Genomic DNA, 16,801 nt, shown 5'->3' with positions numbered 1-16,801 from the left:
GTAAATCGGGAGATGCTTTGAGTTGAGGTACAAGAGCAGTTGTGGGTTAAATGAATGGTGCGGAACAGGCTTGAGGGGATGAATGGCCTCCTCCTGCTCCCATGGTTTACTTGCTGCCAACAATCACCCTACCCCCACCCCCCAATCCAGAGGCTACTCTCTGACAGATCAAGGTACAGAAAGGGGAAGATTAAGATAAGCCTTTCCTCTTCTGTACTGGAGAATCTCCCTGGGTCATAGAATCCCTACAGTGTGGAAGCAGGCCATTTGGCCCATCAAGTCACACCAACCCTCTGGAGCACATCCCAGCTTCCCCCCCCACCCCATCCCTGTAACACTGCATTTCCCACAGCTAATTCACCCAGCATGCACATCCCTGTGACATTATATGGGACGATTTAGCATGGCTAATCCACCCTGACCTGCACATCTTTGGGACTGTGTGAGGAAACCGGAGCACCCGGAGGAAACCCACGCAGACACGGGGAGAATGTGCAAACTCCACACAGACAGTCGCCCGAGGGTGGGATTGAACCCGGGTCCCTGGCGCCGTGAGGTAGCAGTGCAATGTGAGGGGAACACCTGTTTCTGGTTTTTCCTGGTCCAAAGATGGGCAGGTTAGAGTGGATTGGCCATGCTAAATTGCTCCCATAGTGTCCAGGGATGTGCAGGCTGGTTGGGTTAGCCATGGGAGATGCAGGGTTACAGGGACTGGGGAGGGGAATGGGTCTGGGTGGGATGCTCTTTGGAGAGTAGGTGTGGACACAATGGGCCACAATGCTTCCACAAAGTATAGAGATTTTATGATTCCATCTGGTGTGGGGGACATCCCAAAATTCAGAAGCAAATCAATGCTATTAGTATCTGACGAATTGGATACATTGAAATGGCAATTTTCCTCCAACATTATATACAGCCTCTGGAATCAAGCAGGGATTAGTCCGTGTGTGTATTTGTGTGTGTGTGTGTGTGTATTTTCATTTTCCTTTTGCAAGGCATTTTTTTTTGTTGTTGGCGATATAGAATCGTTGGCTGACCGCCACGTTGTGACATCAGCGTCTGGTCAATTTAAAGCAGGAAGGTGTGTGAAGCAGTTTAAATGGACTGAGGGCAGAACGAACGAGAGAGAGAGAAAGGAAGGAAGGAGAGAAAGTGCAAAACAGCTTTGAAGAGGACAACAACCACCGAAGGAGAAATGTGATAAAGGAAGACTAATGTTTTTCTTTAGAACAAAAACAAAAGGGTCTTATTTGGATGTGAAGAGCCCTTCATGTTCTGAAAATTAATCGACACACGGGGTAGACAAATTAATTTTCCTTCTTGTCCTGGGACATTGTGAACCATGGACTTTACACATCGGCAGAACTCAGTGAGTTTTCTTTAAAATTTAATTTTTAACTTTCTCTTGTCATTTTAAAATGGAAACTTTTTTGGGGGGGGTCTCTCGTGATGTTTGCATTTGTGCTGGAGTCATTGTTTTATGGGGAGCTTATCAAAGTGGCAGGAGAGCTCAGATTGTGTGTTGGGGGGATGTCTGTTAATGCAGTGAGTCCCTGTGCCTGTCAGACCTGCCCCTCACTCCCTCCCCACTGCCTCGGTTTTAAGGCTATTTTGACACCCCCACCCACCCACTCCTCACCAGACTGGGTCCCCTCTGCAACTGGCAGTGTTTGCGGTGGAGACACGGGGGGGTAGAGACTAGTGAATTCACATCGCAACCGCTGGGACTACCCCCCCCCCCCCCCCGCCCCCACCCCACCTAAAGTTAGAGCTTTAACTGGAAATGCACATTTTGCTTAAATGATGTTCTCCGTTTCCAACCTTGCACTCTGCTCCCCGAGGTGGGTGAATCTCACTTGGGTACGGATGCATGGGGAGAAAAGGTCGCAGTGCAAATTGTACGCAAGTTTCAAGAAGATATTTGACTGTGAGAGCATCACAGAAGGAGTTGTAAGAGGTCTGGAGCTAATATCTGCAGCGTCAGTAATGCTGAGATTGGTTAATTCGGGACAGAGGGAATTAAATCTTTGGACCGTCTTCGATATGCAGCCTATATTAAGTACTGTAGGATTCACTTCTGTATAAAGCTTCCACAGCAAGACAGTGTTGCACTGTCAAAGGTGCCGCCTTTTTGAATGGGACTTTAAAATGAAGGTCTATCTCCACATCCAATGCTCCAAGTATCCAATAAGACAGAGATGAGCAGGAATTTCTCTGCTCCCAAGAGCAATGGTCCGTACTTGAGAAAGGATGTACTGGCACTGGACGGGGTGCAGGGGAATTGCACTAGGTTGATTCCAGAGTTGGGAGGGTTGGTTTATGAGGAGAGATTGAGTAGACTGGGACTATAGTCATTGGAATTTAGAAGAATGAGGGGGTTTCTCATAGAAACATGTAAAATTTATGAAGGCAATAGATAGGATAGATGTTGTTTCCACTGGCACGTGAAACTAGAACTGGAGGCATAGCTTCAAAATAAGGAGGAGCAGATTGAGGAGGAACTTCTTCACCCAAAGGGTTGTGAATCTGTGGAATTCCCTGCCCAGGGAAGCAGTTGAGGCTACTTCATTGAATGTTTTTAAGGCAAAGATAGATTTTTGAACAGTGAAGGAATTAAGGGCTTATGGTGAGTGGGCGGGTAAGTGGAGCTGAGTCCATGATAAAGATCAGCCATGATCTTATTGAATGGCAGAGCAGGCTGGATGGGCCAGATGGGGCCTACTCCTGCTCCTATTCCTTATGGGTGTTATCCAAGACTGCGTTAGAGTTTTGACCAACAAGGGAGCCAAGGGTAATGGAGGGGTATGGAGAAGGTGGTGTTGAGGCTTGGATCAGATCAGCCATCACCTTACTGACAGGTGGTTGAGGTTTAAGGGGTGAATGGTCTACTCCTGATTGTATCTTTAGTGGTCACCTGCTCCAGTTGCCCACTCCTGCCCACAGATGGGGAGATGATAGCACTTTGTTCGTTTTGGGTATCCACAATGTTGATCTCTCCACCACTGGCAGCCCTAACTTTCAACTGCCTGGGTCCTGACTTCTGGAATTCCCTCCCTAAACCTTGGATTTTGATAGAGAGGGATAAACCGGCAGAAACAGACAGAAATGTTGGTAACCAACTTGAGGGGGGGGGGGGGGTTGTTTGGGGTGGATCCACAGATTTAGAAAGTGTTTGTGCGCAGAAAGTTAAATCCGGATTCCCTGCCAGAAAAGGAGAAGATTAACTTTCAGATAGGGAATTGGGGTGATGTTTGAAGAACAGGCAACAGGGGCAGGGCTATTGAGCAGGGCAAGAAGAATTAATTGGAAAGTTCTCTGGAAGAGTCAGCAGGGAGATGCTGGACCAAATGGCCTCCTACTGCACTGTGCAGAGCGCAGTCCTGATCTCTTGGCTGCAATCCCCATTCATTTGAAGTATTTAATTGCTATTACCCCTGTCTTTCTGTCTGTGAGAGAGATTAAGTCTACTATCAGTTGTGCTCGGACTGTTCCCCTGATGTACCAAAGGGATAGTTTAGCCATGTCTGTCAGATAGATTATAACCATCACACAGATTGGTCCTTTCCACACCCCATTTGCAATCCACACACACACTTTGCAGAGAGAGAGAGAGAGAGAGTCACAGATGACTGACATTATTTTGTCATGTCTGCACATCATGTAGTTTCTTTGCAAAGCTGTCGCTCACACATGATGCAGTCCTAATGAGACCATTGAGCCCATCGTACCTCAGCCTAACACCCCTTCACTCTTTTCAACGGATAGCTTAGAGCTGCACAGCAAGATCCCAGATTTAAAGCTCTCCACTCTGCCCCAGCATCAGCCCCCCAGTGCCCTGCATATTTACTCTTCCCCCTTGTGGCTATTTATCTGATTCCCCTTTTGAAAGTTCCTATTGAATTTGCTTCCATCACCCTTTTGGGCAGGGCATGCCAGATCACAACAGCTCACTGTGTTAAAAATATTTCTCATCTCTCGCTCTGACTCATTTGTCACTTACCTCTAGCCTGTGTCTCTCTGGTTATCGAGCCTTCAACCAGGGTGGACAAGTTATTCCTTACTTATTCTATAAAAATGTGATTTCAAAAGTATCCATTAAATCTCACCTTCACCTTTGCTGCTCCAACAGTTCTGGTTTTTCCAGTCTCCCCATGTCATTGAAATCCCTTGACACTGAGACCACTTGTGCAGTTGCTGTGAGCTAGCAATAAGCTGGTGGTGGCCTAGTGGTAATTATTGCTGGTTTGCTAATCTAGAGATCCAGTTAATGTTCTGGGGACCTGGGTTCAAATCCCACCCTGATAGATTAAAAATCTGGAATTCAGAGTCTAATGATGACTGTAAAGGGGTTGTTAGAAAAGTCCATTTGGTTCATGAGAGAAGGAAGCTAAGCTGGCTCACAATTAACTCCAGACCCACAGCAATGTGGTTGACTCATACAGCATGGGAACAGACCCTTTGGTCCAAGCTGACCATGTTCTGATATATCTACTAGGTAGTTATTTTTGACTCGAACCTCAGTATCTTTATTCATCCATTGTTCCCTAATCCTACCATCCTTACCTTCCACTCTAACAGGAACATAATGAATCTGAACTCTCGTTATCACACTTTTCAAAGCCTTCTACTTATCAGAGATAGTAGGATCTACCAATGCTGGAGTCTAAGATAACAAGATAAACAACAGAAGAAGGGTCCAGACGTGAAGCATCAGCTTTCCTGCTCCTCTGATGCTGCCTGGCCTGCTGTGTTCATCCAGCTCTACACTGTGTTATCTCTACTTATCAGACATCCTTTTACCTACGTACAGTCTACTCCAATCAACTTTTGAAAGTTTTTGTCTTATACCATTAAAATTTGCCTTACTCCAATTAAAGTCTTTCACTTTTATGGAAGACTTACCCTTTTCCATGACTATTTTAAAACTAATAGAATTATGATTGCTAGACCCAAAGTGTTCCCCTACTATCAATTCACTGCCCTCTGGGGCAATTAGGGATGTGCAATAAATGCTGGCCTAGCCAGTGACACCCTCATCCCATGAATGAATATTAAAAAAAAACTTGTGTTTCCCCCAAACCCAGTTTCATCCAGCTCCCTCCCTGCCACTTGTTCTCACTCACTATTGTTCTTTGTCCCATCTCAACACGTGGAGCTCAGTTGTCTCAGTTACTGGATGGTTGGTTTGTGACGCAGTAACACCAACAGCGTGGGTTCAGTTCCTGTGCTGACCAAGATCACAATGAAGCCCCCTTTCTCGACCTCACCCCTTCCTCTCAGATGTGGTGACCCTCTGCTTAACCTCGCCGGCAGTGGTGAGTAGCCTCTGCTTCCTCTGGGACTGTGGCGATTTACAACATTAGTAAATCCAAAGCAAGGTTTGCCTGACCTAGGTATCCTGTGGAGAAGAGATGTGCATTTCTGTAGCGCCCTTCATGACTTCCAGATATCCCAAAGCACTTTGTAACCTATGAAGCACTTTGAGAAGTGTGCTAATCTCAGAAGCATGCAACCAATCTGTGCATAGCAAGCTTCTGCTCTTAGTGTTGTTGATTGAGGGATAAGTATTGGCCGGCACACTGAAAAATCATGTGTTACAGTTTTAAATACAGGAGACAGGCTTTTTTTGTGTCTACTTGAGAGGGCAGTAGGGATCTGAGACAGTCCCTCTGCCAGTGGCTCAGGACCATAAGCCAGCTCGGGAGCAACGTGTTAGGTAACTAGTGGGCAGCACAATGGTTAACACTGCTGCGCACAGCGCTAGAAACCCCAGTTCAATTCCAGCACCCCCCCACCCGGGGCCACAATCTGTGTGGAGTTTGCACATTCTCCCTGTGTTGGGTTTCCTCTGGGTGCTCCACAATCCAAAGATGTGCAGGTTAGGGTAAATTGGCCATGGGAAATTGCCCTATAGTGTCCAGAGATGTGCAGGCTTGGGGGATGGGAAATGTGGGGTTATGATGGGAGGTTATGAGTCTGGGTTGGATGCTTTTTGGAGGGTGGGTGCAAACCCGATGGGTCAACTGGCCTTTATTTGTACTATAGGATTCTATGATTCTAATCGAATCCTCTACTATCAACATCCTGAGGGTTACCATTGACCAGAAACTGAACTGGACTAGCCATCTAAAGCCTATAAGAGCGAGTCAGAGGCTGGGAATCTTGCAGACTTCCTGACTCGCCAAAGCCTGTTCAGTATCTACAGGGCACAAGTTAGGAGGAGTGTGATGGAATACTCCCACCACTTGCCTGGATGGGCGCAGCTCCAACATCACTCAAGAAAATCCAGGAGAAAGCAACCCATTTGAATGATAGGACATTCAGTCCCCTCCACTTACATTCAATAGCAGCAATATGCAAATATCTATAAGATGCACAACAGAAATTCACCAAGGTTCCTTAGATAGCACCTTTCAAATCCATAATCAATACCATCTGGAAGGACAAGGGCAGCAGATATATGGGAACACCATCCCCTTGCAAGGACCCCTCACCATCCTGACTTGGAAATATATTGCCTTTCCTTCAGCGTCACTGGGTCAAAATCCTGGAACTCCCTCCCTAACAGGGTCTACCCACAGCACATGGACTACAGCGGCTCAAGAAGGCAGCTCAGCACCCCCTTCTCAAAGGCAACTAGGGACAGGTAATAAATGCTGGTCCAGGCATCTCAAAAGTGAATGAAAAATATCCAGGAGTTCACACATACATAGCTCAAAATCATGAGAGGCTTGGACAGAGTAGATTTAGATTTTAGATGACTATTTAAATAGAAACAACGGGCGGTGATATGGGGAACAATAAAAGGAAAAGGATTGGCACTAAGGCAGAGTCAGTGCAAACATGATGGGCCGAATTGCCTCCTTCTGCACTGTAACACGCCTGTGATTCTGTGAGAAACTGTTACTATTGGTGGAAGAATCGAGAAGGAGAGGGACATGGATTTGAAGTAATTTGCAAAAGAGGCAACAGTGATACATGAGGCAGCTTTTTCATGCAGAGAATGGTTAGGATCTGGAACGCACTGCTTGAGAATGTTATGGAGGCAGAATCAATTGAGGTTTTCAGAAGATGATTAGTCTGTTACTGGAAAAGGAAGAATGTGCAGGTTTACTGGGAGAAGGTAGGGGAATGGTGCTAAGTGAGTTGTGTGGGAAAGTTGGTGCAGACATGATGAGCTAAATGATCGCTGCCTGCACTGTAAGCTTTGTGTGAACATCCAGATCCTTCACCACTGAATCCCTACTTCATGGAAGCAGGACATTTGGCCCATTGAGTCCACACTAACCTTCCAAAGAGCAACCCACCCAGACCCACACCCCTACTCAGTTCCACTTGCGCGCCTGCTCCCCATAAACCCTTAACTCCTTTGTCAGTCAAAAAAACTTATCTACCTCAACCTTGAGCATATCTGATGACACTTCTCCACCTGAGGAATCCACAGACTCACAACTTCCCTGAGAGAAGTAAACTCTCCTCAACTCTGACCTGAAGTTCTATGCTTCTACTCAGTTGGGCATCCCCTTTAAAACAGAAATGAGGCAAAACCTTTTCTTGCAGAGGATCATAGGTCTTTGGAATTCTTTTACTGAGAAGGTGGTGGAAGCAGAATAAGGCAGAGGTAGATAGATTCCTGTTGAGAAAGGCAGTGAAAAGGTCGGGATGGGAATGTGGATTTAAGGTTACAATCAGATCTTATTTAATGGTGGAGCAGGTTTGATGGGCTGAATGGCCTACTCTTGCTCTTTGTTTGGACATCATCATCTCCTCATATAGTACTCTAGATATGGTCTCACCAATGCCTTGCACAGCTGTATCATCATCTGTTCCCTCTAATTTCTTGAAAACCATCCTAGTTTTCTAAATTCCAAGGAATGTAATCCTAGTTTGTGTTTTCCTCTCATCTTCCACTGGGCCCTGAAGGGAAATGATAGCTTGTGGTGGGATTGCAGGAAGCTGAGAGTTGACACAGAGGTTGGTCCTGGTGGAAGGATGATAATTCCTGAAGGGAATGGCAGTATCCCATGGGTTAGTGCCTTCGGGATTATCTTGTATATTGATAAATTCAGAGGGCTGCTGCCACAATTAAGTGGACTAGTAAGTAGAGAAAGCTGGTGCATAACAGGGACGTTTTAGAGAGCTCTGCAGTCAGCAACTTAGGAAGGAAGTAAGCTGCTTTTACCGTGCATCAAACAAATGGCTCCAAAGACAAACCATTCAACCCACCTGAGCCATACTAGTCTACAAAAGCCACCTCTTCCAGCCTTGAAAACTCTGCATTCCTCCAATTCTGGTCTCTGAGCATCTCCAATTATAATCATTCCATTGGTCTTCAGTTGCCTGGGCCCTAAGCCCTGGAATACCCTCCTTAAATCTCCCTTTCTCTCTGCTTCTCTCTCCCTTTTTTAATGCTCCATACTTTCTTGGCCAAGATTTTGGCTGCATGTCTTAATATCTCCTATGTGACTTAATGCAGTCATGGAGTCATACAGCACGGAAATAGACCCTTTGGTCTGACAAGTCCATGCCGACCATAATCCCAAACTAAACTAGTCCCATCTGCCTGCTCTTGGCCCATAACCCTTCAAACCTTTCCTCTTCATGTACTTATCCAAATGTCTTTTAAACGTTATAACTGTATCCACATCTACCACTTCCTCTGGAAGTTCATTCCGCACAGGAACCACCCTCTGCGTAAAACAAATTTGCCCCTCATGTCTTTTTTAAAATCTTTCTCTTCTCACCTTAAAAGTGTGCCTCCTAGTCTTGAAATCTCCCATTCTAGGGAAAAGACAACTATCATTAACCCTATCTATACCCCTCATGATTTTATAAACCTCTATAAGATCACCCCTCAACCTCCTACGCTCTAGTGCGAACAGTCTCAGCCTATCCAGCCTTTCTTTATAACTCAAATCTTTCATATCCGGCAACATCCTGGTAAATCTCTTCTGAACCCTCACTAGCTTAATAATATCCTTCCTATAGCTGCCAAGTGTTGTTTGATAACAATCCATGGGTCTTCTTACTATCTTATATACACTCTATACATTCAAGGTTAAGTCCCAGTAAGTGTAATTCTCATCTGGACTTGTCTCTAACAGAATATAGCCCATTACTTTGATGTATTAGGACCTCTGACCACTGAAACACACTATAATTTTAGTTTGGAATCTGGATGAGCCCCGAAATTCCACAAGTGGATCTCCCGACTCTCTCTCCCCAAGGAATCACTACCATGTGGTTGGAGACACTGATTCCCAGGGGAAAGGTGAAAAAAAAAGCATGGTCTGGACTTTGTTGGAAAATTATTGAATTCTTTCCCAAGGCACTATCTTTGGCTCAACTGTATGAAAGCACACATGCAATTAAATGAAGGAGAAAAGGCATCTGCAGTCCCCAATCTACAACTAAGATAAAGGCAGAGCTGCCATTGTCCCAGAAGGCCACTCTCTCATTACAGAAAAACAAGTGGTAGCGAATTTAAATGGAGGGCTACCACATCTCAGGCAAAGCTGATAAAACAGGACCTTCACAGTGACCTCAGTCAGTGTCAGGAATTGAACATATGCTATTGGCATCACACTGCACTGCAAACCAACCTTCCAGCCAACTGAGCTGATGGAAATTGCTTTGAAAAAAGGAAAAAGCAGTTAAACTGGTTAACGAAATTAAAAACAGAAATTGCTAGAGAATCTCAGCAGATCTTTGGAGAGAACAAAAACATCTGTGAAGGGAAAAGCACAGTTAACGTTTCGGGTCCGGTGACCCTTCCTCAGAACTGATAATAGACCCTTCCTCCTTCACAGATGCTGCCAGACCTGCTGAGCCCTTCCAGCAAATTTGTTTTTTTTTCTGATTTAAAGCATCTGCAGTTCTTTCGGTTTTTTTTCCTTGGAGAGAAAACTGGGTCAACATTTTGGGGTCCAGTGAACTCAATGGAATTGGTCAATGAGATATCCTAGTCTGACTGGTCTCGTACACTTCAAAACAATCAGACCAGCATGTCCCATTTGCCAGTATTATGTCTTTTTTAAACTGTTTTTCCTCAGGGGGTCTTGAATAAGATGTGTGTGCCCCCACCTTCGCCATTGTACAGGGGAGTCTCTTCTCTGATCAATGGGTTCAACATACCCACCAGAGACCTGAACTCGGAAAAATTAAGGCTAACACACCCAAGCCCAGCTGGCCAGAGGTGCAATCTTGCAGATGTTATATTAAAAACTTGCTTCATCCACCTTCCCGGGGGGGTTGAGAGATCCCCTACCTTGGTCAGGAGTTCTCTTCAGCGTCCCAGCCAATATTTATCCCTCTATCACCGTCACAAAAACAGATCGAGTCATAGCGATGTACACCACAGAAACAGACCCTTCAATTCAACTCATCCTTGCCAACCAGATATCTCTAATCCCATTTGCCATCATTTGGCCCATATCCCTCTAAACTCTTCCTATTCGTACACCCATTCAGATGCCTTTTAAATGGTATAATTGTATTAGCCTCAACCACTTCCTCTGGCAGGTTGTTCCATACACACACTACCCTCTGCATAAGAAAGTTGTCCCTTAGGTCCCTTTTAAATCTTTCCCCTCTCTCCTTAAACCTATGCCCTCTAGTTTTGGACTCCCTTACCCTGGGGAAAAGACCTTGGCTATTCACCCTATTCATGTCCCTCATGATTTTATAAATCTCTACAAGGTCACCCCTCAGCCTCTGACACTCCAGGGAAAATAGCCCCAGCCTGTTCAGCCTCTTCTTATAGCTCAAACCCTCCAACCCTGGGCAACATCTCTGTAAATCTTTTCTGAACCTTTTCAAATTTCACAACATCTTTCTTATAGGAGGTGACCAGAGCTAAATGCAGTATTCCAGAAGTGGTCTAACTAATGTCCTGTACAGCTTCAACATAACCTCCCAACTCCAGCAGATTCAAGAACAGCTTCTTCCCTGCTGTTATCAGACTTCTGAATGGACCTCTCAAATTTTAAATTTAATGTTGATCTCACTCTGTGTGCACCTTCTCTGCAGCCGTAACATTCTATTCCTTGCTCTTTTCTATTACCCTAATGCACTTTGTATAGTATGATCTGCCTGCGCTGCATGCAAAACAAAATGTTTCACTGTATGTAGGTACATGTGACAATAATGAATCAAATCAGATCAAAAATAAAATTATCTGGACATAATCATATTGCTGTTTGTGGAAGCTTGCTGTGAGGACATTATCTATATTACAACAGTAACTACAATTCAAAATTGTTGGCAAAAATTGGTAATACAATCCGCTTGAAATTTGGAGTTCCTATGTTTCTGTCCTGGGGAGTGCAAAATGAAAACCCTTGACAGCATGTCTGTTTTTTCCAATAATATTGAACACAATGTGATTGACTGTCCTTGAGGAAAAACAAACAATAAAACTGGTGACTGAAACTGACTGGTCTGACTTGTATATTTCAAAATGGAGCTCTTAAACATCCAGAGACATGGTGGCTCAGTGGTTAGCACTGCTGCCTTGCAGCACTAAGGACCTAGGTTCAATTCCACCCTTAGGTGACTCTGTGTGGGTTTCCTCCCACAATGCAAAGGTGTGCAGATTAGAGGGTAAGGGGGGTGGGGTGCCTTTCAAAAGAGTTAGTGTGCACTGAAGTAGCCTGCTTCTATGATGTAGGGATTCTATCCTAGCCAGCACATTCAGTTACACTTTTACTGTCTTTTTTTCCCCTTCTCGGTGTGAAACATTTTGGGGTGTTCTGTGGTCATGAAAGGTGCTATATAAATGAACGATGGAAATTGTGAACATTGTTGCCGTGTCAGAAGTGAAGCTTGTCTTTTTTCCCTCGTTTGCTAACCCTACAATTTAAAGTTTTTGAGATTTGTAGCTCACCAATAACCCGAGCTAACCCTACAGTTGCCTCTTGCCTTCCAGCTCCACCATGCTCTCTGCTAGTCTTCTGCAGATGGTGGTCCTGTGTGCCTGGGTGCTGTTAGCCGGAGAAGCCGGCTTGTTCTCTGAAGGAGGGAGGACAGTGCCATCGGATGCAAGCCGGAAGGAAGGTACGGCGCTATCTTCGCCTGATCCTGAGCTGGTCCATACTCTCCACAGGACTCTGCTGAGCAGACTGGGACTGAGCCGTCTCCCCAGGCCCAATCCTGCCACCATCATCCCTCAGTACATGCGTGATTTGTACTACTTTCATACTGGGGATTACGACAGCATCCAGGATTCCAGCTTCACCCACTTGGGGAGACACGCAAGAGACGCCAACACAGTGCGAAGCTTCCATCACTTGGGTGAGTTGCTAGAACCAAACATCCTGTCCAAACTCTCTGCCTGCTCTTCTCCTTTTGGACTGTTCTTTTTACCTCACATAACTTTTCTCTATCACACATATTCAATCAGATACCCACAACCTCTATCACCCACAGGCCATGGGCAGTGGAGTTCAATGGTGAGTATCTCCAGGAGCTCCCTCCCATTTTTTTTTAGACTGACTCTATGTGAACCATGATACCATGCAAGTGCTCCAATATCGTATCTATGATTTGAAGAAAAGCGAATAGCAAAAGTGTGATTTGTCATTTTCTGTTTCATCTCATGGAATTCACAATTTGCTACATAATGCATATGCTCAGTGCATTTAGCTTCATCAGACACTTGAAATTGACCTAAATCAAATATTGATATACCAGATTCTTAATGCTTACTCACGGTCAATATTATGTTGCTGAATATTGGAACACTTAATTTAGTAAAACTGGCATTCTCTACATATTCAATAGTACAGGTAATGCTGTGGGCTTCCAGTCTCGAGGTTATTCCTCAAAGTATGGTCCCACCATGGCTAAGCACTTAAGAAAGACTGTAATGTTTGAATTTCCAGCTTTATTTTCTACTTAAAACTGAGAATGTGTCACTGTACTATAATTACTGCAATGTTTAACTTTTAACTTTGTTCTTTCTTTCTACCTTGTTCTTAAGATTTTGTACCTAGGTACTTGTACCTAAGATGGCACCTTGGTTGGCGACATTGTACACTTTTCACGGTACTCCTGTACTTTTGTACTTGAGTACACATGGCAATAAAAACAAAAATCAAATCAGTAATAACTCAGGAAGCCCAAATGGAAAGGAAAGGAGCTCCCTTCCAATTTGCGTACCATCACAATCTTTGTTTAATCCTTTCATGTGACAAGGCTGACATTTGTTGGCTATCCTTAATTGCACCTGAACTGAGTGGCTTGCTGGGACCATTTCAGAGGGCAATTACAAGTCAATCACATTCGCAACATGGTGTATCCCAAATACACTGCAGTAACTCATCAAGGCTCCTTCAACTGTACCTTACAAACCCAAAACTCAGAATCTCCACTACCCAGAAGGGCAAGAGCAGCAGATGCATGGAAAGACTGTAAATAGAACCCATGTCACATTGTGATATAGAAACCAAGGTACCTTTCTTTTCATTGCAGAGAGAGTTTATTGACTTGCTGAGTCTTAGTCCTCTCTCGCCCCACACTCAGTGTCCTAGCTTTCTTTGTTTCTGGATATTTTCTGTTCAGTGATGTTACTACACACCTCTGGAACAGGTAGGATTTGAACCCAGGCCTCCTGGCTCAGAGGTAGGGTCATACCACTTCACAAGAATCCTAGCTTGCTTGAAGCTAATTAATATCTATCGCCTGTTTCTCTTAACCCTACGATGTCATTAGCAAACCTTAACAGTGTGATTGACCAGACATAAGCAAACACTACCACCTTCAATTTCTGAATTTCCATTTCTGAAGAAGGGTCCAGACCTGAAATGTCAGCCTTCCTACTCTTCTGATACTGCTTGGCCTGCTGTGTTCATCCAGCTCTACACCTTGTTATCTCAGATTCTCCAGCATCGGCAGTTCCTCCTGTTTCTCTCACTACCACCTTCAAGTTTGCTGCCAAGCCCCACAATAACCTGATTTAGAACGATATCCCCATTCCTTCATTGTTGCTGGTTCAAAATCCTGGAACTTCCTCCCAAAAGTACTGTGGGATGTCTCTAAGTCCCAAGGCCTGCAGTGGTTCAAGAAAGTGGCTCACCACCACTTTCTTCAGCCGAATCAGGGATGGACAAGATAGAAACCAAATGGACATATTTTCTTTGTAGAGAGAAATTATTGACTTTCTAGGGTCTCGGTTTATTCAGTTAGCTGCTTTGCAATACAATGTTGCCAACAGTGTTAGATTCATTTCCCTCACCCTCTGTTACCAGGAAGGACTCCCCTTCTCAAAGTCTCCCCTTGCGTTAGGCATGGTGACTCTCAGGTTAAACTCACCACCAGTCGCCCCTCTAATGAGATAGCAAGGTAAAGATAAAAGACCAAGAGATGTAGGAGTGAATTAGGCCATTGAGCAATTGAGTCTGCTCTGCCATTTAATCATGACTGATGTGTTTCATAATCCCATTCTCCTGCCTTCCGGATGAAATACCCTCAATAACTTGGCCTCCACAGCCCTCTGCAGCAACAGTTCCATAGATTCTCCACCCTCTGGCTGAAGAAATCCCTCCTCATCTCAGTTCCCTCACTCTGAGGCTGTGCCCTGGGGTCCTAGTCTCTCCTACTGCTCCACATCCACTCTATGCAGGCCTCTCAGTATTCCATAAATTTCAATAAGATTCCCCCACCCCTCATCCTTCTAATCTCCATCGAGTACAAACCCAGAGTTGTCAACCGGTCCTCAAATGACAAGCCCTTCACCCCCGGGGATCATTCTTGTAAACGTCTTCTGGACTCCCATCCAAGCCCAGCACATCCTTCCTTTGATATGGGATGCTTACTGACTTGCTGAATGTTATCCCTCTGATCACACACCTTCATGGGGAATGGTCGTTATTGACTCATAAGGGGATAGTCTCCATGGAGCCATAGGGAATGGTCATTATTGGGCCATAAGGGGATAGTCTCCCTGGAGCCACAGGGAATGGTCATCATTGACCCATAAGGGGATAGTCTCCATGGAACCATAGGGAATGGTAGTTATTGGGCTATAAGGGGATAGTCTCCATGGAGCCATAGGGAATGGTCATCATTGGGCCATAAGGGGATAGTCTCCATGGAGCCATAGGAATGGTCATTATTGACCCATAAGGTGATAGTCTCCGTTGAGTCATAGGGAATGACCATCATTGGGCCAGTGACACCCACATCCCAGGAAAGCTCTTTTTAAATTAGGGGAGGCGATGGCCTAGTGGTATTATCACCGGACTGTTAATTCAGAGTTCTAGATAGCATTCTGGGGACCTGGGTTTGAATCCCACCATGGCAGACGGTGGAATTTGAATTCAATAAAATATCTGGAATTAAGAATCTAATGATGACTGTGAACCTGTTGCCAATTGTCAGGAAAAACCCATCTGGTTCACTAATGCCCCTTTAGGGAAGGCAGCTGCCATCCTTACCTGGTCTGGGCCTACATGTGACTCCAGACCAACAGCAATGTGGTTGGCTCTGATCTACCCTTTGGGGCAATTAAGTTTGGGGCAATAAATGCTGCTGGGTCAGCCATGCCCTCCTCCCCTGAATGAATAAAGGAAAAAAACTGTTGGATCAGGGAGATTTTTGCACTGAATGGAAGAGTTTGTTATTGAGTGTTTTTTTCTCCTCTTTCTCCTTTCGGTTTATGACAGGTTATCTCCAGGAGGTCCCCTATCCCGAGGGAAGAAGTTTCCACCAGATCGTCTTCAACTTGACCACCATCCCCGACCGAGAGCACATCACTTCGGCCGAGCTCCGCTTATTCCGAGAGGCTGAGGTCGGGGCCGGCCCCGGCCTGGAAGCAGTGGCCGTTTACGAGCTCTTGGAGCCCCCAGGTGGAGGAGGGACGGGGCGCAGGTTACTGGAGAGGCGCCTGCTGCCTGGTAACCGGAGCCAGTGGGAGAGCTTCGAGGTGGGCCCGGCGGTGATGAACTCCAGAGCGGGGCGGCACCAGCAGCGGCGGGATCTGGTGGCTTTCCTGGTCGAGCTGAGGCCGGGCCCAATGCCCCGAGGGCGGCTGAGGGTTGGCAGGTCGCCACGGGAGTCCGAGGAACGTGCCGGGGAGCCCCGGCAGCCACTCCTGGTCACCTATGGCCGGGATGGCAGTGGCGGGAGGGCCCTGGGCTCTAGGCCCAGGCGGCACAGCCTGAAGAAAGGGGCACGTGCCAGAGTCCGGCAGCGGAATCGGTGCCGCCGGAGGCCACTCTATGTGGACTTTGAGAGGGTGGGCTGGACCGAGTGGATCATCGCTCCCCGAGGCTACGACGCCTTCTACTGCCAGGGTGAGTGCCGGTTCCCGCTTGCCGACCACATGAACTCCTCCAGCCACGCCATCGTGCAGACCCTGGTCAACTCGGTGAACACCGAGATCCCCAAGGCCTGCTGTGTGCCCACCGAGCTCAGCCCCGTTGCCATGCTCTACCTGGACGATGATGAGAAAGTGGTCCTCAAGAATTACCAGGAGATGGCCGTTGAAGGATGTGGATGCCGCTGAGACAACACCCCCTCCCCCCCAGCCCACACAAGGTTATTGAGTCATTGGGAATGGTCTTCATTGAGTAACTGGGGGGTGGTCTTAATTGAGTCATTGAGGATCTTCATTAAGTCTTGGGAAGTCTTCACTGGGTCATTGGGTGATCTTCGTTGAGTCATTGGGGATCTTCATTATGTCATGGGGATGGGGATTATCATTAAATCCTAGGGAAATCTTCATTGATTCTTTGGGAGTAGTCTTCATTGAGTCGTAGGGGATCTTCATTGAGTCATAGGAGATCTTTATTGAGTCATTGGG

General features: G+C 45.9%; 1 protein-coding gene across 1 annotated transcript; it reads left to right on the top strand.

Moving 5' to 3' along the window:
• Window positions 1-1,064: 1,064 nt before the first annotated feature.
• LOC109915190 (bone morphogenetic protein 2-like) lies at window positions 1,065-16,727 on the top strand. Its single transcript, XM_020514799.2, has 3 exons — window positions 1,065-1,369; window positions 11,927-12,291; window positions 15,663-16,727. The coding sequence occupies exons 2-3, from the start codon at window positions 11,934-11,936 to the stop codon at window positions 16,502-16,504; spliced, it is 1,200 nt and encodes a 399-aa protein (XP_020370388.1). The 5' UTR covers window positions 1,065-1,369; window positions 11,927-11,933; the 3' UTR covers window positions 16,505-16,727.
• The last annotated feature ends 74 nt before the right edge of the window (window positions 16,728-16,801 follow it).

The sequence above is a fragment of the Rhincodon typus genome, chromosome 39 (assembly GCF_021869965.1).
Source record: "Rhincodon typus isolate 14 chromosome 39, sRhiTyp1.1, whole genome shotgun sequence".
Classification (NCBI taxonomy): Eukaryota; Metazoa; Chordata; class Chondrichthyes; order Orectolobiformes; family Rhincodontidae; genus Rhincodon; species Rhincodon typus.
The sequence above is the reverse complement of the archived record's forward strand: the minus strand, read 5'-3'. Positions and strand labels throughout refer to the sequence as shown.